Here is a 21,585-nt window from a genome sequence, read left to right as displayed (position 1 = left end):
ATGGCCACCAGCCCTTCTGCGAATGACACCTCTCCTTCCTCACCTAAGAAGAATCCCGACATGATTGCCACCGATGCCTCTCCCAAGCAACTTGACGAGATGAAGCTCCTGATAGATGTCTGGGCGATTTCAACGATGCAAGAAACAAAACTCAAGGAACTCGAATCCAAAGGAATCGTTCCTCCTCGCAAGCTGGCCAACTGGAGGCCGGCGTCTGGTGAGAAATTCCCATCCCGCCAGTTTGATCATGAGATTGTAGTGTTTGAACCATTTTTCCTCTGTGGTTTCAATGTTCTCCCTTCCAAATTTCTTCTCACCATACTTGACTGCTGCCAAATCGAGCTTCACCATCTAAATCCGAACTTGATCACCATGCTTAGTGTGTTTGTCCATGTGCGTGAAGCCTTCCTTAGTATTGTGCCGAGCCTAAATTTGTTCTAGTTTTTCTATCATCTAAAAAGGAACACTGAAAATAAATGTGTCGGAGGCTGTGGTTTCCAAATGCGGAATGGAATGAAGAATTCCTACATCCTGGTTGCGCTAATCTCCTCCTGGCAAAAAGATTGGAAGAAAAATTGGTTTTATGTTTCCAACCCCGACCCAACCACCTCTCCCTTAGTCTACAAGGGCCTTCATCCCTGCCCAAATCTATCATGGTCGAAAAAGCACCGCGAGTCCGACCACACTGCATACTACGTCAAGAAGATTGGTGAACTTAGGCAGAGTGGTTTAACCGGGTGGCACATGGCCAAAGACTTCATTAGTCGAAGGTCAAGCCCCTTGAAAGTATGGGATCACTCCGCTTGGAATTATGTTGGAGATAATGATAGCTCTCGAGACGTGGCCGGATGTATGATTTAGTTAGCATTTTACTGCTTCTGCAGCTGCATTCAAACTCTTTTGAGTGACTCCTTCTTTCTTTAGCCCTGTCCCTACAAGACACTGCTGCTCGATTGAGCAAATTGTTTGCTGAAGAAGTGCCACCATGCTCTGTTCAGCCCCACTCCCTCCTGAATCCTCAACCACCGGTGAGAATTGGCTTGGATTAAGAGAGTAGTACTAATCATTACTTGTTCGACCTGATTTGTCTTTTTGACTTCAGGTTCCAACCTTCCACCAAGAAGATACCTCCTCCTTTGGTGCCAACGACAAGGGGAAAATACCGACCAGTCAAGAGGCTGAAGGGTTCTTTAATCCAAGAGATCGTCCTCGCCATCCGACCCACCGACCCTCAAGCACACACAGTAAAAAAGTCAATTGGTACTAAAATTGAGTCCTTAAATGATAACTTGTTTAACTGTTATTCTGATTATCGAGCATGTGCCAACTGACGCCCGTTTTATATGGGTGACTTTTTATAGGTAAACTGGAGCACCCCCTCGATCGCCTCCTTGAAAGACCACCACACCTGATGACTCGGTAGGAGAGGTAACTCATATCATGTTGTCCCCCATACATTGGTCATTCTTTTGAGGATTCACTCAATAAGTCTAGACTGATGATTAGTCATTGTAGGCTGATTTCTTGCATGCAATGGCTTACTTAGCTTTATCAGACTCCCATGTCATCTCTTCGACACAACCAATCCAAGTTGCTGGTATGATGAAGAAGAAAGTAACAATCAAGATATAGAAGTTGAACATCCTTTCACACATTCCAATCGCCAAATGGTTTGACTTGAATATTTATCTTGGCTTGTGGCCTTCCTTTCCTTCCTCATCTAGCTAATTGCATATCGTCACCCTCGGAGACGTTGAAGGAACAAACTGCAAGTGTATCGGTTAGTCACCTGAGTCCAACCTCTCCTGTCATGTCACCTCCGCTTCCTCGAGTAGAAAATCCTTCCACAGACACACCTAAAACTAACCTGTAGCCCAACAGAGCTGAGACCCTGGCATCAACCCCAATTGATGATCCTTGAACGGTAATAGAGGCTTTCATTAAGGCTACAGGTGTTAAAGTAGCAGTCGCCAAGCTCAGTATTCGGAGATCGACCACACCAGCTGACAGAAGGAAAATGACATGTTGCTTACCGTAGCCAAGAAAGAATTGATGATTAGTCTACCCACAGATCACTAGTGTGTGATTCGAACATCGGACAACTAATGATAAATGGTTTTTGTTTTCTTTCCCAGCTCTCAAGTTCTTCGTGAAAAACAAAGACGCTCTTCTTAATGACTCAATGAACATTATTGAGAAAAAGGACAAATATTTGGAAGACCTCAGAGGCACTTTGGAGAAAGCAAAAGCAGACCAAAATGCCATGGCTGCCGAACAGGACGCCACGGTCACAGCGCTTCAGAAGCTGAGGGACCAAACCCTCGACCGCATGAACCAGTCGGCCTCCATAAGTGCCGAGACGATGCTTGGTCTCCTCAAGTGCTACAACCCCAATCTTGACACGTCAGTAGTCATGGTGGGGTTCGGGTTTTCAGCAGAGGAGGCAGCAAATATTATTCAAAACATCAAACCTCTAATTCATGCCTTTGTCGAGTCCTTAGCGCTCAGGCTACCTGATGATGAAAGCGAGGGCAGTATTTCTAGATGATTGTCGGTGGTTCTTGACTCAAAACATTTGAAACTTGATCCATGGTTTGGGGATGTCTATAAATATTACTATTATTTTGCTTGTCCAATATGCTTTTGCCACTATTCCCTTATTGATTAAATAGAGTTAGCATAAGTAGATGCAAAAACTGATTAGTACATGCTATGACCATGCTCGAAACTCACTGATTGAATATCCATTGATACCTAAAAGCTCAACTATACATATTTGTAGATGCATTGGGCCTCGAGTAAGCACTCAAAGTAGCCGAATGAATAAGGAAAAGAAAACTAGTACGAAACTAAGAAAAAGAGACAGCATGATGTTTTTTGCAAACTTTTAACCGACTTGCATATTTGACCAGCGTGTGAACATGAACTTGATAGAAAGCACATATGGGACCGACTAGACTTCAGAACCTTATGGGCCGTTAGACGTGAGATGTCTGACAAAGTCTGGTGATGTTATGCCTTGTAAGGTGTAGTTGTTCGTCATCAACCCAACACAGGCCTCTGTTGGTTCTATCCAATGCAGTCGACACAAAGTCAGATAAACCTTTGTAAAAAATATGTCTTTACAGAATATGGTATTACTATGTATCCCCCAACTCTCTGGTCGAGGAGAAAATTTCCCGATCAGAAAGTAAGAAAGAACATACATGTACCATAAAAAATATATGATGTTATATGATGTAGCCCTCGACTCTCTGCTCAATGACTGGATCGAGTGAAGAGCAAAGCGTAAGCATCAACTCATTATTCTCGACCATATGCTCGAAGGCGTAAACCTACAAGCGTATGGTTATGATTAAGTAATGTTCATTGAGTGAATTCGAACAGTCAGGCAGGTGAACATTAAAAACCCACTCCCGTTAGTGCTCATTTTAACCGTAACCTTTGATGTGATGTGCTATATTGACGCAACATCCCTTTACACGGAGATTGGACGCACCATAATGACTTGGTGACGTCTCGGCTTCCGCCCGATGTGTCAGCTTTGAATCACCACACACCCGAAGCAACCTCGGAACTTCAACCATCGTTATTGGATCTTGACGGCTCCAAACATTTCCGTTCGACCCGTTCCCATGACTATAAATAGGGGGGAACCAAAGTCGTTCGCTTTCATTCCAATCTCCTTCCATTCTGCCCTGTGCATTGCTCAGTAGTACCTGTAGAACTTGAAACCATGGCCTCCACTCCACCGTCGTCTCCTAAGCAATGTCCATAAACCAAAGAAGTAAGATCTCTCACCCCAAGGCCTCTTTCCATGGTTCCACTGGGAGTCATCATCATTTCCTCTGACGAGGAGGAAATGAGTGAGAGGCCTAAGAGAAGAGGGAACAGAATGTTCGTCGGAGGTCATCAAGGAGTAGGCCGCGCAGGAGTCAACGACGCACGCTACGCAAGAGGGAAGTAAAGATAGTGGTGATCTTGATGAGATCATCGACCGGGTCACCGACGAGGTCTTCCGCGATGGAGCCCCTGAACCTCCAGTGGTGAAGAAAGCGCGGTCATCATCTCCATTGACAATCGCCAGATCATCCCCGCGCTCTACAGAGGGTCCTTCGGCATCGCCGGCGCCGGTCAACAGCTCCAGCTCAGGCAAGGTCCCTCGGCCACTCTCCCTGGCCTTTACACTGATCAGTGGCCGATCCCTGAGGTGATCAGCTGCCGCCCCAAGGATGACCAGAAGAGGTTCCTCGACTCATTCAAGGGCAAGTAGGGGTTCACATACTTATGAACTTTTGGAGGTGGTGGATCTTCACTATTTGTAGGAGCTAGGTGAATCCTTTCTATCAACTTTGCGCTAGCCACGCGGGTCAGAAAGGGAAAATATGTAATAGGATGTCAGTCTGATAAAAAATGCAATCGACTTACCTTTAATTTACCTTATCTATGAATAAAATGTCAGAGTTGATCGATATTCCATGAGTGTTCAAGTATTTCACCGTTTAGAGTAGATAACTGCACTGATCCAGGTCGAGTTACTTTGACTACTATGTAGGGCCCTTCCCACTTAGGTGATAACTTGTGGCGCCTAGCCTGTTTCTACACCTTTCGTAGAACAAGGTCCCCAACAATGAGTTTCCTAGGCTGGATTTTCTGACTGTGATATCTACGCAACGCTTACTGATACTTAGCTGCTCGAATGGATGTTCGATCACAGTACAACTCAAGTAGATTGATATCATCCACTCATGATTATTGTTGCCCCTCTTCAGAGTAACTTTCCACTCACGATGGCTCAAACTGCAGTTTGGTCAGAAGCATTGCCTCTGCTCTGTAGACTAAAAAGAAAGGAGTTTCACCAGTGACCTTATTAGTTGAGGTACGAATGGCCCATAGCACTGAGGGAAGTTCTTTCACCTAGCTTTTCGGGTAAGCTTTTAGCCTATCGAAGACCCTAGTCTTAATACCCTGCAAACTATACCATTGGCGCGCTCAACCTGACCGTTACTTTGAGGGTGAGCTACTGAAGCGAAACATGTTTTGATGCCAAATTGTTCACAGAACACAGTAAAGGTTCTGCTTCTGAACTGGCTACCGTTATATGTAATTATCCGATGTAGAATGTTGTATCGAGTAATTATGCTACTCATGAATTTCTTAGTCGTTTATGTGGTTATCTTTCCTACGGGTTCATCCTTGATCCACTTAGTGAATGTGTTGATAGCCACAAATAGGAATTTGAAACCACCTTAGGCCCTTGGGAATGATCCCAGGTATCCAAGCCTCAAACAGAGAAAGGCCCAGAAAGAGGAATTGTTTGTAGAGCTTGGGCTGATCGAGTGGTCTGCCTTCCAAAAAATTAGAACCTTTCGTACTTTTTGACCAGCTTGAAAGCATCCTGTAGGGCAGTCAACCAATAGAACCATTTGCGGAAAACTTTTCGGACCAAGGTACAATAAAATGCATGACTACCACACGTGCCTCCATGGATATCGAGCAATATTTTTTATTACCCTCTTTCTGAGTGATGCACTTCATTAAGATTCCATTACTCCCCTTTTGGTAGAGTTTGTCGTCTACTAGAGCGTATAGCTTGGACTTACGAGTAATTTTCTCTGCAGATGCATTATCGTCAGAAATCTCTCGACCTTCGAGATACGCTCAGAAAAGAGTCATCCAAGTCGGTTCGCGTTTGAGTAGTGCAGCATCCGTGTCTGTGAGTTCTGCCTCACTTACCTGACTAGACTACTAGTCGGGTTGGGCAGCGTCTGTGCTCGAGGCTGTCGAGATAGACGGTTTAAGGATTTTCTCGATGAAGACTCCCACAGGTGTTGATGAGCGAGATAAAGCAAGCCTGGTGAGTTCATCGCTAGTGGAATTGATCACCTCTTCGAATGTGTGTGATTTCCAGCCCTTTGAACTTTTGCTCGAGCTTTCGTACCTCATTCAGATAAGCTATCATATTATCGTCCAAGCACTGGTACTTCTCTTGCACTTGGTTTATGACTAGCTGTGAGTCCTCTTTCACGAGTAGTCACCTGATTTCAAGTGACGCAGCTATGCAAAGCTCGTTTACCAGTTATTCATATTCTGCAATATTGTTGGAAGCTTTAAATTCTAATTGAATAACGTACCTAAGTTCATCATCCGTTGGAGATTTGAGTATGATGCCAGCCCCCGAGCCTTGAAGCATGAGCGATCCATCAAAGAAAAGTGTCCAGTGGTCTTCAACCACGTTTGGCTTTGCCTCTTCAACACTTGTTCACTCGGCGATGAATTCTGCTAGTACTCCTGACTTAATGCTTATGCACGGTGCGTAGTCCACGTCGAACTCGTTGAGCTCAATTGCCCATTGTGTGATTCGTCCAGTTTCCTCCCTATTGCGTATAACATCCTTCAGTGGGTACATCGTCACGACGGTGACATTGTGTGCCTGGAAATAATATCGTAGCTTCCGGGAAGACATCAAGACGACATATAGCAACTTCCACACTTGCGGGTATCATAGCTTAGCATCATGTAGGACTTTGCTCCCATAGTAAACCAGTTTCTGGATCTTGGCATTCTTCTGGGGATATTCCTATTCGACCATCAGAACCGTGCTTACAACTTGTGGGGTAGCTGCAATGAACAAAAAGATTTCCTCTTTTTTGTTAGGTGGGGTTAGAATTAACGGAGACGATAAATACCTTTTTAAATATTAAAAGGCCTTCTCCGCATCTTCTGTCCACTTGAACTAGTCTTGTTTCGTCAGCAGCTTGAAGAAAGACATCCCTCACTCGCCCATCTTGGAGATGAATCGACTAAGGGCTGTTATGCATCATGCCAGTTTTTGAATTTCCTTCAATGTTTGAGGTGAAGGCATCTAGTCGAGAGCCTCGATTTTGCCTAGGTTGGTCTCAATATCTTGACTTGACACTAGGAAATTGAGAAGCTTACCGACGCCGAATGTGCACTTCTCGGTGTTAAACATCATACGATACTTCTGAAGATTGTTGAATGTTTCCTTGAGGTTGTCAATCAATGCATCTTTGATTCTAGATTTATTACAATATCATTAACATAAGCTTCAACATTGCACCTAATTTGGGGCTGTAAACAATTTTGAATACCCCATTAATAAGTAGCACCAGCACTCTTCAAACCAAAAGACATCTTTACATAGCAAAATACACCAAAGGGAGTAATAAAAGCAGCTTTTTCTTCATCCTCTACCCCTATGCTAATTTGGTGATACCCTGAATAGGCATCTAGAAAATACAGCAATGCACAACCTGCCGTAGAGTCGATAATCTAGTTAATACGAGGAAGAGGAAAAGGATCCTTAGGACAAACTTTGTCGATGAAGAGGATAGGATTCGCGAGCCATGTGGGATGACGACCTCTAGAATGAATCCCTCCTTTATGAGTTTGCCGACCTCCTCCTGGATGGCTTGTTTTCTGTCCTCTGAATTTTCGCTGCTTCTGCACCATAGATTTGGCGCCAAGTTTCACAACTACCTCTCTAGGGACCCCAGACATGTCGGACGGTTGTCATGCAAACACATCTTGGTTTTCTCAGACGAAAGTGATGAACTCGAGTTCCTATTGGAATCAACGTCTGCCCCTATTTTGACCATCTTGGCTGGCTCAAACGAGTGGAGGGGCATTGCCCTGACCCCACCACTAGCCTTCTTGCCCTTAGCACCATCGTTGTTCTCACCCTTAGCCGTGTCATCGAACTTTGAGGCCTCAGTGAGGCTCACGAGCTTGGAGTCCTTGACCTTGGTGGTGGATTGATGCTTCTAACGTTTAGACTTCATGCCTCTTCAGGTAGTTGCCATTCGGCCGAAATGTTGGACCATATCCAGGCTCTGCTTGTTGCACTTGACCGCTACACGTTGATCTCCCTTGATGGTTATGACCCTTTTAGGACCTGGGATCTTGATTACCTGGTACGTGTAGTACACTACAACCATGAATATGCCTAGCATTGGGCGACCTAAGATCACATTGTAAGCTGTCTCAAAGTTTGTCAAAGTTCAGCTTCTCTGTGTGGAAGTTGTCAGGCTCGTCAAACATTATTGTCAACTCAATCTGGCCAAGGGGCATGGTTGATGAGTTTGGAGTTATAACATGGAAAGGCTCAGCTCCTGTTTTGAGCTCCGACCTTTGGATCCTCACCATGTCTAATGTCTTGGTGAAGATGATGTTGAGCGAGCTACCCCCGTCGACCAAGGTTCTGAAGACCTTGATGTTGAGGATAGTGGGCTGGACCACAATTGGATACAAACTTGGGTGTGAAACCACGACTGGGTGGTTAGCTTGATCGAAGGTAATCGGGACGTTCGACCACTTGAGGTATCAGGGAGGCCCAGTTAGAGCCAGGTTGACCTCCCTTTCGACTACCTTGTACTATCTCTTTGACTCATACGAGGCGGATCCTCCAAAGAAGTCTGCCAAGTTTTGGTCGGCCCTGAAGAATTCAGGCTTGTCATTCTTAGCATCCGACTTGGCCTGTTTGCTGTGATATTCCGCAATAGCAGCATTAGCTTATCTTCGAGCTTCTTGTTGATAATGTGACACTCATCAAAGTCGTGTTGGTTGGTTAGTCTGATGAACGGGACACCACTTCCCACCACCACGGCTTAAGCCCTTGTTATCTCCGGTGTTGTGTGACTTACTCCTATCAACCACAGTTACGGTCGTGTTTGGACCCTTGCGCTTATCACCAGGTTTATTCTTCTTTCCCTCATCCTTGCTAGACTGAGGGTTCTTGGAATGTGCCTAGGCTTCAACACGCTTTGCACACTTGTTGGCCAGCTCGAAGAGTTCCTTGACCGTATTGATCTTCCAGGTAGCTAGCTTCCCTACAAGATCTCTGTCCTTGATGCCTCTCTTGAAGGCGATGATGACCGACCCATCGTAGATGTTCGCGATCGTGTTGCGCCTGTCACTGAACCTTCAGATGAAGTCATGAAGAGATTCGTCCTTACCTTAGTTCAACTGATTAAGATCATCTTCTGTTCCTAGACGCTCGAACATGCCCTGGATGTTGGCGATGAACTGAGCCTTCAGCTCGACCCACGATCAGATCGAGTTGGAGGGTAGGTTCAGCAACCAGGACCTTGCAGGTCCATCGGGGGCGGTTAGTAGGTAATTGGCAATTACATTGTTATACTGCCATCCGCTTGAATGACAATGGTATAGATCTCTTACCACTTATTGGGGTTGAGCTTCCCATCATATTTCTGGACTGGACCTGCTTTGAACTTCTCTGGCCATCGTATCGACTAGAGCTCGGGTGCGAAGGCTTCACAACCTCTGTTGAACTCTACAGGAGGTGATGGGGGAGGGCTATCACGTTTGTTCCTATGGACAGGGGAGTTACGTCGACCATCTCATCCTGGATATATGTAGTTGTTGTAACATCGATCATCCTCTCAGCGCTCCTCACGTCGATTGTCGATTACCTCCTGTAAATCATGCCTATCGTGACAGATCCGGTTCATCAAGTCATCCTAATTCAAATGCCTATAGATAGGGTAGTTACAGTTCGTTCTGTAGGGCTGTGCTCGAGCTCGACCACCCAAGCTTCCCATTTGCAATCCCTTTACTTGGGGATGTCCGCGTATGTGGCCTCTCGAACCAGTGCCTTGCCGGCTGGGGTGTCTAGAGTCGCTAGGGTTGTTTACTCGAGCAACCTGAATTTGGGCCGCATCGAGCAGAGTCTTGAGCTAATTGACCATCAGGGTTAGAGGATTTATCAGATCAAACTTAGGGAAGGATCTTAGAATCATATGAGCATCATGAACATTGGCTTCCGGAGTATTGAAAACACCGATGCTAAGGCTCGAGTATGGTCGAGCCGACGCTGCTCCACGATCGCTATTATGGGGGAGTTTGTTCCTCGATCTTGGAATCGTAGCTGGTGGAGGTACCACCTGACCAACAATGGTAATTCTCCGACCAAGCTGATACAGTGGGTGGTGGCCGCCGCTACTGGATCCTCAAGGGTTCCTACACCATTATTTACCACATCGTCTGGATCTCCCGAGTTCTATTCAATAGGTGTTTCGTTGACAGCTCCGGCCATGAACACGAATCGATCTGTTCAGCTACTCTGGTTGTTGGTGGAGCCGTTATCGCTGCTCTCATGATCACCATCGTTGTCAGTGTCCCTGAACTGAAGAACGTTAGGCTCTTTAGGATCCTAGTCGAGGTGCCCCACCTCGCGGTATGCATCCAAGGGGCTGGACTCGATAATACCAGTGTGTATCAATCCACCTTGATCGTGCTAGCGGTATGCCATAGTTCTGAAGATGTTTTTAGAGCCGACAGGAGGTGATGCAAAGATGACTGCCACCGACTCGAAGTGACCGTAAAAGCCGATGTCGGAGAATCCAATGCGGACACGCACTTGAGACATGTTCGATCATGAAAAACAGATTAAGTCCCCTACCTAGCATGCCAACTATCGAAGATTAGTTCCCGACAATACGTTTGTAATTGAACTGTGGTACCTTCAAGATCAGGGATCAAACAGGAAACAAGGCACACGATGTAGCAAGGTTCGTGCCCCCGATGCGGAGTAATACACTACGTCATGTGGATGATGCTATATATGATTTGTCTTGAGGACAAGTGGCTAGACCTATTACAATGGAGCAGATCAGATCTAAACTATTCTAAGGTTCAAGTCGCCGAGTATCTCTGATGGCTATGGTCCTGCTGCTACTTGCGTCGAGTTGCGTATGCGTTGGTCTGTTGAGTTCCTCCTCTGAGGGTCTAGGTCTCCACCTTATACAGGGGTCCTGGCGCTGCCCTGGATCTAGCTGTATTCGATAGGGGATTCATCTTGTCAGCCAAGGCAAGGCAGCCGAATCCCATCTGGATACTAGTCGTACTCGAGTTGATTAACCAGACCAAGACCTTTCTAGTATAGATTTTTTAAATCCCCAAGTATACCGGGTCCTATAGATTTGGATCCACAATATCCGGAGTTGTTAAGGATGTGTATGATATACCGTATCTGTATACGATATACTTATTATACGTATATACTTTATAGTTAAATATTCGACAGTATGTGTTATATATCTATCGACCAATCACACATGCATGAGTAGCAGCTCAGAAAATCAGAGTACTAGGAGCAGATGCAAGCCGATAGATAAGAATTTCTTCCACCGTAGTCAGAATTGGTCACGATCAGAAGAAAGAGACTTCCAAAGAAATCAAGCAACGCATCCAGAAAACGAGTGTCTGTTCACGTACTCAAACACAATCCCGAAGATCGACATGAAATAAACTCGATAGATGAGGAGGGGATCGCCCTTCTCTAGAGTTTCTGTCCACGACAGCAAACGCACACCAAAACCAATTACCTAAAAGGAACGGTGCCCAGGCTTTTATATGGTTCGCAGGCCAGCCTGACCAACTCGAACACAAGATCGAAACGTCAACTCTAGTTGGACTCAACTAACTAGCAATCCGAACTTACAAAAGGACTCATACTAAAACCTAACAATAAATATTAAAATAATGCGGCCACTTGCATCCTGGCTATAACTCACGTATACAAATATTAAAATAATACGGCGAGATTACTAATCCCCAAATCTAACTCTCCTAATTAAACTAACTAGCCACAGTTCGAATATAACTCAATATGTATGGATCCAATCTGAATGCATGACTTCGGTTTCTTCTCCTTGTGTAAATTAGCTCCGACAAATAATTTCTTGCACGGCAAAACATTCACATCAGTAACATTTTTGTTCTCCTTCAACTTGCCTTGTTTCACCTCAAAAGAAAATGAACCAAACTGTATAGAAAATTTATTTGAAACATATTTGGTTTCATCATTTTCACCATCTTTTGTATATGTGTTTAATAACTTCAGTGCTATAGGTTATTCTTGTACTTGTGTGTTCAATGATTTGAGTGATTGCAATACTTAAAATACACGATTTTTTATTAATATTTCAGAACTAGAATACTTTACTACCAGTACTCAGAGCCTCAAATCACTCAAACAATTGAAACAAGTGCAGGTCCATAACAACGTCACCCACGCTGTGTATACTTCCTCTAAAGCCACTGTGAAACACTGTTCATGGGCCGGCAACACTCTAGTGAGCTGCATGAAAGGGAAAGAGTCTGTGCTGTTGCTACTTGAAAAGGGCTGAAACCTTGCTGGGTAAAGGTTAATTTGGACGTGTCTTTTGTCGTTCAAACTGATGAGGCAGGTGTTGGTGTGATAATCCGCAATGACCAAGGCCATACAATTATGACGGTGCGATTAGTCCTCTTCAATCGCGCAGTTAACTTGGAGAACGGTGCATATCACAGTTTGGTTGAGGCAACAACCCACACTTGTGTTCTCCATCTTATCGTGAATGATTGTAAATACGTCTACTTAATCAGTAGAGCTCTCTAAAAAAAAACAAGTGCCAAAAATACTTAAATAAGTGCTTAAATTACTTAGATATACTAAAGACAATAAATAAATGAGCGACTCCTAATATGCATGCTTCCAGTCATAATTAAAACAAACCAACATAGAAAAAGAAGAAAACATTGAAGGGGCCGGGCTCATCTGCTAGAATTTCTAGCATATTTCTCTTTTTTTTCTCAACAACCACATAACATACTTACTCAACTTTTAGTATGTAATAAATAATGGTTATGTACACATTCTTCAGTAAGTTAATTTATAAATCACTGTTAAATCTCGAAGACTCTCTCTCTCTCTACTCTCGTCGACCGTCCAGGGCTGCTGCATGGCCCCGGCGTTTAGCGCCGGTGATCGCATCACCACATCTCCAGTGCATGCAGCCTCACACACGGCGCGCGTCCCCTACGTCCTCCCCACCGGTAACCGAAGCCACTGCGCGGTGCGCTGCTGCTACCGGACAAGGAGGCCGCGCAGGCCTCCGCGCGCGCGGCATGCCGTGCCAACTAGCACCGCGGTGGCGTCACCGCGTCTCCACTTCCTGCCACCGCCCGCGCCGTTGCATGCGCTCCCGGCCCACTTCCGTATCGCCCCACACTCTCACTGTCGCCTCGCCTCGTTCACCGCGCCTGCAGCAGCAGCAGCTAGCGTCCCCGCCCCGCGCGTCGCCAACGAGAGCGCCATGGGCGGGCGGAGAGCTTCTTCGCTGGAGACGGTCGGGACTGCGGCGGCCGTGATGTGCCTCGTGTTCGCCGCGGCGGCGCTTCTTTGCGCGGCCGCGTCCGGGAACCTCGACGACGAAGGTGCGTGCACGCGCGCGTCGCCTCCTTCCCGCGCCCTCTGTCCCGGCGGCGCCGGCCGGAGTGGTCAAGAATCCTCAGATCATGTGCTCACTCGTTTCTTGGTTTTCTTGCTGCCTTTGTTGCGCGTCGTCGTCCCGTGGTTTGCAGTGAAGGCGCTACTGGCCATCAGGGCGGCGCTGCAGGACCCGCACAGGGTTCTCCGTGACTGGGACGCCACGTCCGGCGACGACCCATGCATCTGGCCCATGGTCACCTGCTACGAGGGCCAAGTTTACAAGCTGTATTCTCTCCTTTGTTGTGTGCACGTACGATGCTGTGCTACCATGGAGATCAGGTTGGAATCTAGGCTCATGGTTCTTTGTTTGTAGGTTTCTGGCGCACCAAAACCTGTCCGGCAGACTGTCGCCGGCGATCGGGAGACTCAGCTCGCTGCGATACCTGTAAGGATCAACAATCTAGAATCTCTACGTTAGCCCTGTTTGCAATGTGGGAATTTTCATGGGGGTCCGTGAAATTCTTATGTTACAAACACGACCATCACTTTTGTTCGCAACTACTTGGGAGTTGAAGTCTATAATGATGATTTCTTGTAATCGATTGATCCGGAAATTGAGGGTTAATTTGGTTTTGAATGTTTTGCAGGTCTTTATCCCACAATGAAATTTCTGGCCCTATCCCTGACATCATAGGCAGGATGCAGCAGCTGCGAAGACTTGACCTGTCAAACAATCGGTTCAGTGGAAGCATCCCAAGTACACTGGGTGACCTTGCGAACCTCCAGTATTTGTAAGATTGCTATTCCTGATTACCAGGATACCAACATTCAAATAAGCGGATGCGTACAATCTTAAATCTTAACATTAACCGAGTCACATGATGCTTTTTATGCTTGCCTATTTTCTCCAGGAAATTCAACAATAACAGCTTATCTGGACCTATACCTGATTCGCTAGCCACTGCTCGCGTGATCTTGAGCCTGTATTTTCTTTTCCCGATCTTCCTTCTATCAATGCTGCATCGTTCTTTTAATCTGTTACATTGTCCTTGTCTGCTTGAACCTATCAATTTCACAGGGATCTTTCCTTTAACAACCTGAGCGGCCCCCGGCCAATCTTTCACGCGAGGATTGTTTCGTAAGTGATTTCAGTTCAGATTTTCCTTGCACCAACTAGAGTAAAAATGGTCCACCCTGACTCAACATGAGCCCTGGGGCAAAGCTAGGTTCTCCTTCTTTCTCACTTCCTTACTCTGTTATAACTGAACAGCCTTGTAGGAAATCCGTTGTTAACTGACATCGACTGTGGAGGAAATCCTCTTGATGCAGCAGCCTGCTCTTCTGCAATAGCAGAGCCGCTTGATCTCCCCGTACTAAAGCCGACAGATACGGAAGGTTGTTCATTGTTCAATCTTGGATGATTTCAGTTCTATTGTACGAGATTTGGGCATCCATATTTGTCTTTCCTGGATATGCTCATCACAGTCATTTTTATTTTCTCCAGCCAATTCACAAGTCATGGATGAAGACATTTATGTCCTTTATATCCTTGCACTATGTATAGCAATTGTTTGCTCAGTGACTGCCCTCATTACTGGAGCTGTCATGCTATTTCAGCACTGGCGACAGCGTCAGCAGGTCTTCGCAGTTACAGATGGTAATATTCTTTCAAATCCTATATCTATGTTTCTGTTTAAATTTGAGAACATCGATCTGAAAAGGGGTTAACAGGTTCATGTCTTACACTGCAGATATTTATTCATCGGCTATAAGTGTTACTGACTCTGGGATATCCTAGTTCTCTTTTTTACCATGTTTATCCTTTCACTTTTGAAAAAGGAAGCTTTATTGACCCTTAATGTTTATCCTTACATAGGAAACTTGATTAAACATAAAGATATTTCATCATTGTATGGATTGTTTTAACTTGGGCAATGTTGTTTGAGGGAAGCTACTATTGAGCCCATTCAAGATAAGTAGGGAATTCTGTTGGAGTCCCTATATATTTTAGACTTTTTTTTATTGGATTCCTTTCTTGTTTGTGACATTGACTTCCCTGAAGATTGTATCAATAGTCTTCACTTTCTTTCCCTATTCTTGCTGAATATGTATCTTGTTACCCAAAATTTGAAAAGTTTCATGGATGATACATGGCCCTTGGGCCAAGAGCTTTGAGTTTCGAGTAGTGAGCATGAAAAAAGGGGGCCCACACCACAGAGGGGAGGGGGAGAGAGGGAGAACCAGGGGCGGAGAGGAAGGGAGGGTGAGAAACCAAAAACCAAAGATTGGTCCCACCATGAGATGTGGAAGCTCCGAAAGACAATAGAATGAAAGAGAGATTAGTTTTGGGTACAAGGACTGCACATGCCTAATTGAGGCCGGGGTGTGTCTTATATTGCCAATTATGCCTGGGTTAGCCAATCAACCGAATCAACCAAAATTGGTTCATATTGTAATTGGTTTACAAAAATCAAGGAGATAACTATGGAAAGATATCTACAACTAATAAGGAAGATCATCACTTGAAATATTATGTTTTATCTCTAACACCCAACAGCGGTCACATGGCGAGGTTCCCATACACAAAGACCGAAACAAAACTCTGTGAAGAGGGGCAACAACAAGCCCTTGGTCATGATGTTGGCAATTGATGAGATGAAGGCACATGCAAAACTCGAACTTGCCCAAGAGAAACCTTCTCACAAATAAAATGGATGCCAATCTCGATATACTTTGTTCATCGATGTTGCATTGGGTTCGTCAGCATGTAGACCATGCTCACGTTGTCACACAAGATGACTCTGGCCATGGAAAGTGGGTGATGGAGCTCTTGTAATAGCTGGCGTAGCCAACAACTTTTGTCAACCATGTGTGCAATGCCATAATACTGAGCATCAACGCTAGAGTGAGATATCATGAATTGTCATTTAGACGACTAGTAGACCAGCTTGTCTCCAAGGTGTGCCCAATAGCCAGAGGTGGAGCATTATGTGTCAGGGTAGCCAACCCAATTGGCATCGGTGTAGATGACGAGGGAGGTGAGCGAGGAATGGCCGACATTGAGGTTGTAGCCAATGGTGCCCTTGATGTACCATAATCCATCATGTTGCGCTCCATCCTCTTCTTCTTTTATACCTTCTCTTCGCCAAACTCTAGTGGAGTTACTTTGATCTTAGTTTGAGATTTTCTGAACTCCAAGGTGGTACAACATTAGCTGATATTTATGTGTTACCAAACAATGAAAGTTGTTAAGTTAAATTGCCAGTTGAGCTTGGGTATCTATGTCTTGTGAGAAGATGAAATCGTTCTTGGATATTACTATTGCACAACCCACAAAGGAGCGAACTAGGCTCCTACACAACGTGCCTATTACGGACAAAGCTATGGGTGTGGGACTGGTGTGATTTTATTTAGTAATTTTCATCCATTTCATTGTAACTTTTTTAATGTAAATTGTTAGAATAGTAGTGCAGTCCCAATCTTAAAAAGTTTTGTTTTCTCTTCACTGAACCATAGTGGAGGTAGTTTGGGGTGAGATTTCCAAAACTACGAGGCAACATAGCAATCAATGATGCGCTCTAATGTGGTCCAAACTAAGATTTTTGAGGGAAACCCTTTAGATGTGGAACTCTTTGCATCACGAATAAGTAGGGCCCTTGGGACATGTCCTTGCTTGCCCCATGTGAAGAAACTAGTCTCTTTAGCCATAAGTAGACTTCAACGAACTTTGGGCTAGGTTGAGGCTTGCCCTGGATCTTTTTGGGTGCACATATCTAGCCTTAAGCTTCATCGTTGTGCAACAACGGAGGTATCGATTTGGATGCTGGACCATATGTTCCAAATCCTAGCTAATCCTAAACATAAGTTTAGCCTACCTCAATCCTACTACGAGGAGGCAAAATGGTGTGACATAACTCAATTTTGGAATTGAAAGTAATTATGGTTGCATTTTTATTATGGATTTTGTATTCAACATGTTTTGTCCTTCAGTTTTAACTTTGTGAACTACAACAATTGTAATTCTAGTCTTATAGATTTTACTTGGGTGAAACTATTGAGTCATAGAGACTTATGTTAGTTGAGTCATACTGTAAGTGTGGTTCAAAGTTTTTATACTTTCAAAGATTGTTGTATTCCAGTTATAAATACTGAACAATTCAGGGAAAAATTAAATTATTCTAATAAAGTCTAATATTTTACTATATATTTTTATAAATAGTGTTATCAATTCATCACAAGAGAAACATATTACTAAAGAAAACAACTTGATAAAATAAGTAATAATACAAAATATTGTTGGCTATGCAAAATTTTGATGGATGAAATAATATTACCTAAATTGTACAGCACATGAACTTATGTTTCATTTTACATCCTATTAGCACTATTTTCTTTTTGAAAAAAAAGGCAAGACTTCACATTTTTGTATTTCCTTTTAAAATGTGTATGAGTACATGTCCCCAACCTTAGACCCTAGAAGTTGGGTAACCGACGTGAGTGGCATAGGGCTGTGAGGTGGAGTGGTGCTACCAATCACTGGTGGATGCGGTTTGTGTGGAAGGAGTGACTACTGATGATTCGAAATTTTGAGTTATGCTTTGGGGGTGGTGGGTTGGAGAGGTGTCAGTGCTGGTGCTGGTCAGCCATAGGGGCTCGAAAGGACACCAAGGAGGCTAGGGAGAAGATAGTGAGCACTATCAAGGAGTCTCAAGGCTTTGAAGATGAGGGAGCGCATAGTCGAAAGACCTGTGATCAGGATCAGTGTTGGCCACTGCAGAGAAGGGTTTTGGGTGGGACTAGGGTGGCGGCGGCGTTGATTTTGTGGGAGAAAGGGGGATGGAGTATAGGTAAGGGGAGGGATCTAGAGTCGTTGGATATTTGATCTAACGGCTTCCGTCATGTTGGATTCCATGGGAATGAATTCCGATTTCATATTTATGTGTAAAGTTTAAGCTCTACAATACTATTATTTTATTCCATCATCCTATTCTGTTAGGGAAACGAGGGTCATACCTGGCGTCTTGATTTTGACCACCATGTTTAGATGCTTGACATTCTGAAAAATATATTTTAGTCTTATGGGCATTACATTAACAATTCCATGAGGTAGCTTCGGGTGCCAGCACACTATGTGTGCCATTGCTACTCATGTCATGGATGCCTTTTTTATGCATCTTCTGTTTAGTTTCCTACTCTCCTTTCATTGTCCATTTCATTTTCTGATCTGAATTCCTTCCTATAATGATGCAATGTTCATAGTCTTGCCAAACAACTTATGGTGCAGTTCATGGTTATGATTTTCCATTTAGTTTTGTCATTGTGTATGTGTTTTATTACTCTGTAGATGAATTTGTTATATTATTTTACTTTTGCAGCACTCTTATACCTGATCATTCGTAGATTATATACATGATTACATTTTCAGCTCAAAATGGCCCAGAAGTTCGTCTTGGTCATTTGAAGGAGTATAGGTTTGAGGAGATCCGAAAGGCTACCGATAACTTCAGCCGAAGAAACATTTTGGGAGAGGGGGGATATGGAATAGTATACAAGGGTTGTTTGCCTGGCGGAACAATTGTTGCTGTTAAAAGACTGAAGCATCATGTTTTGGTTGTTGAGGATGATCAATTCCACACAGAGGTTGAAGTGATAAGCTTGGTTGTTCATCGCAATCTCCTTCATCTTATTGGGTTCTGTTCCACAAATGATGAAAGGCTCCTTGTGTATCCTTACATGACAAATGGAACTGTTGCTTCTAAATTGAAAGGTTAGTATCACACTTCATGCTCATATATTCCGTGTATGGTTGCACCCTCATGTGGGGTATGTCATGAGGGTAAAAATGCAGAAATAATTCTTTTTCAGTAATCTTTTGAAATCGCCCTCCAGTCTAGGTCTTTATTTGTTATTTGGAACATTGACATGGTCTCTGGAGCGCCAGTATGTTTCTTAAAAAACTATATGGTGGCAATATTATTAAAATTCTTAATTTACAGATGTACGTTTGATGAAAAAACTTCTAAATAGTTTCCATATGACAATTGTTATATTAGTAATCAAACCTCTAAAAAGTTGTCTGCATAATTATAGGATGACATGTATTTGGACTGGAAGTCATAAAAAATATAATAAAGTTAGTGCTAAATATGTTAGCTTTGACTGGACATGATTCATTTAAACTGATCCCATTCTGTTCAATTTTATTGGGACCTTTTATATTGTTTAATTAGCAGAACTTTTGCTCATTACAGTCCTATTTGTTGCCATTATTTTCTTATCATAAGTTGATAATCACCTTGATTGCTAAATAAGGTAACTATATTTTAGATGGAACATGGTATCAGGAGTCTAATTTGCCTGACCCACAACAATCAGTAAGGCTTGAACCTTTGAGTGTTCTGCAGGCCGATCTACATTACCTTGTCTAGGGCCTTCGAGCCTTGTTGGTATTTAGTTTTAGGCCAGAATACTCATTGCTGATTAGTTTAATCAAGGAAGTAACTGAAGCATCATTGCTGATGAAGACTTTACAAAAAATCTTACCAGCATATTCACTTTGTTGCGTTTGTAAAACTTTGTGTAGCCACAATTTTTGTTTTGCCATTGAATGATAAACACGTACGCTATCTTATTAGTTGATTATCCTGAATGGCTAAAAAGTACCATTTGTATTGTGTTTAATTTAATAGCTAATGTTTATCTGTTCTTAAAGCTTCCAATCTATTAGTGATTTGGACTCAGATAATCTAATTTGTGGTATTAATAATTGGTTCAATGCACTATATTATGAGGCTTTATTTTCTTTTTTACAAGTAAATCGAGCTAACTATTTCTCCTTTCTTTTGTCAGAACGTGTCAATGGGGAACCAACCTTAGACTGGCCAAGGAGAAAGAGGATAGCACTTGGCGCGGCACAGGGACTGCTCTATTTGCATGAGCAGTGTGATCCTAAGATAATCCATCGTGATATAAAAGCTTCCAACATTCTCCTTGATGAACATCTTGAAGCAGTTGTTGCAGATTTTGGATTAGCAAAACTTTTGGATCATGGAATGTCTCATGTTGTCACAGTCGTGCGCGGGACAATCGGGCGCATACCACCTGAGTCTTTGGTGACTGGCCACACGTCGGAGAAGACTGACGTTTTTGGCTTCGGACTCTTGCTGATCGAGTTAGTCACTGGTCGAGCGACGCTGGAGCTTCATGAGAATGAGTATGAGGATGGAGGAATTCTTGATCTGGTAAATATTTCATCTTGTGTTTTCTTAAGTTCAATTTCTGTTTGTTTCTTTTGGTTTAACGAGTTCCTATTTCATTTAGCTCACTTTCATAGGATAAGTTTGGATATTTAGCTCACTTTCATAGGAAAGGTTTGGATATCTCTACGGGCCGTAACTAGTATATGGCATGTTAAAGGTATTTGACGATAAAGCATTAATGTGTGTGTATAAGATGATGTTGAAGCAATTAGTAAGAAGAAAATCGAAAGGAATTTTTTAATTAACATTTAATTATCTGACTTTTGTGGGAGATAATCTATAGCAACACAGCATAGCAACAATGCTATATAAGTGTATACACCATATGGTCCTTGACTTGTTTCAATTGACATGAACTGCCATTCTCACACAGTTGCGCATTCATCAATCTTGTTCCAGGGCAAGGAACTCCTCGAGCAAAATCAGCTAACCTCGTTTGTGGACAAGAAGCTGACAAACAACTATGACAGTGCCGAATTGGAGGAGATGGTTCAGATAGCGTTGCTCTGCACAATGTACAACCCTGACCACCGCCCCAGGATGTCTGAAGTCGTTAGGATGCTGGAAGGAGGAGATGGAGTTGCAGAGAAATGGGAGGCCTTGAAAGATGTCGAGGAACCGAACCCCGACTCCCCGGGGTATCTCTTCCCTCCTATAGATTATGATGAAGATCGGAGCAGTTCAATTGAGTTGCAGGCCGTCGAGCTCTCAGGGCCAAGGTGATCTGTCAGTCGTTTGCCATGTTTACATGTAATAGTCAGTTTCAGAGCCCCAGCATGGGAAGATAAAGGAAGAGAAGGATCTTCAGACTTTCTGTTTAAGTAGAGTGTCATATCTATTACATATATGTTCATGACCTCTCTGAAGAAAACAAATATTTAGGTGAAGTGAACCCCTCTTTGGTGAACATCATTTGGTGGTACAAAGATATGAATTGGAAAACATAGATAAGTTTACCAGCGCAATCTTCTGCTTTGCATCTACGATTTATCCGTCCCTCTCTATTTTCCATGTCGTTGATTAGGTATTCTATTCTCCTACCCAAAAAAAATTCTTTTACTGCATCGCTAGGCCTTTTTTTTTTTCCTTATA

General features: G+C 43.6%; 1 protein-coding gene across 1 annotated transcript; it reads left to right on the top strand.

Moving 5' to 3' along the window:
• Nucleotides 1–21,216, top strand: LOC133927954 (protein NSP-INTERACTING KINASE 3-like). The gene is made up of 15 exons (XM_062374270.1): nucleotides 1–217; nucleotides 2,136–2,534; nucleotides 7,813–7,934; nucleotides 8,042–8,218; nucleotides 10,189–10,231; nucleotides 13,387–13,519; nucleotides 13,608–13,679; nucleotides 13,882–14,025; nucleotides 14,146–14,217; nucleotides 14,313–14,372; nucleotides 14,505–14,629; nucleotides 14,739–14,912; nucleotides 18,663–19,001; nucleotides 20,084–20,475; nucleotides 20,893–21,216. Exons 1-15 carry the CDS (start codon nucleotides 1–3, stop codon nucleotides 21,214–21,216), a joined length of 2,793 nt encoding a protein of 930 aa, XP_062230254.1.
• Nucleotides 21,217–21,585: the final 369 nt, after the last annotated feature.

The sequence above is a fragment of the Phragmites australis genome, chromosome 9, assembly GCF_958298935.1.
Source record: "Phragmites australis chromosome 9, lpPhrAust1.1, whole genome shotgun sequence".
Lineage (NCBI taxonomy): Eukaryota > Viridiplantae > Streptophyta > Magnoliopsida > Poales > Poaceae > Phragmites > Phragmites australis.
Note: the sequence above shows the minus strand (reverse complement) of the source record. Positions and strands in the feature narration are given on the sequence as shown.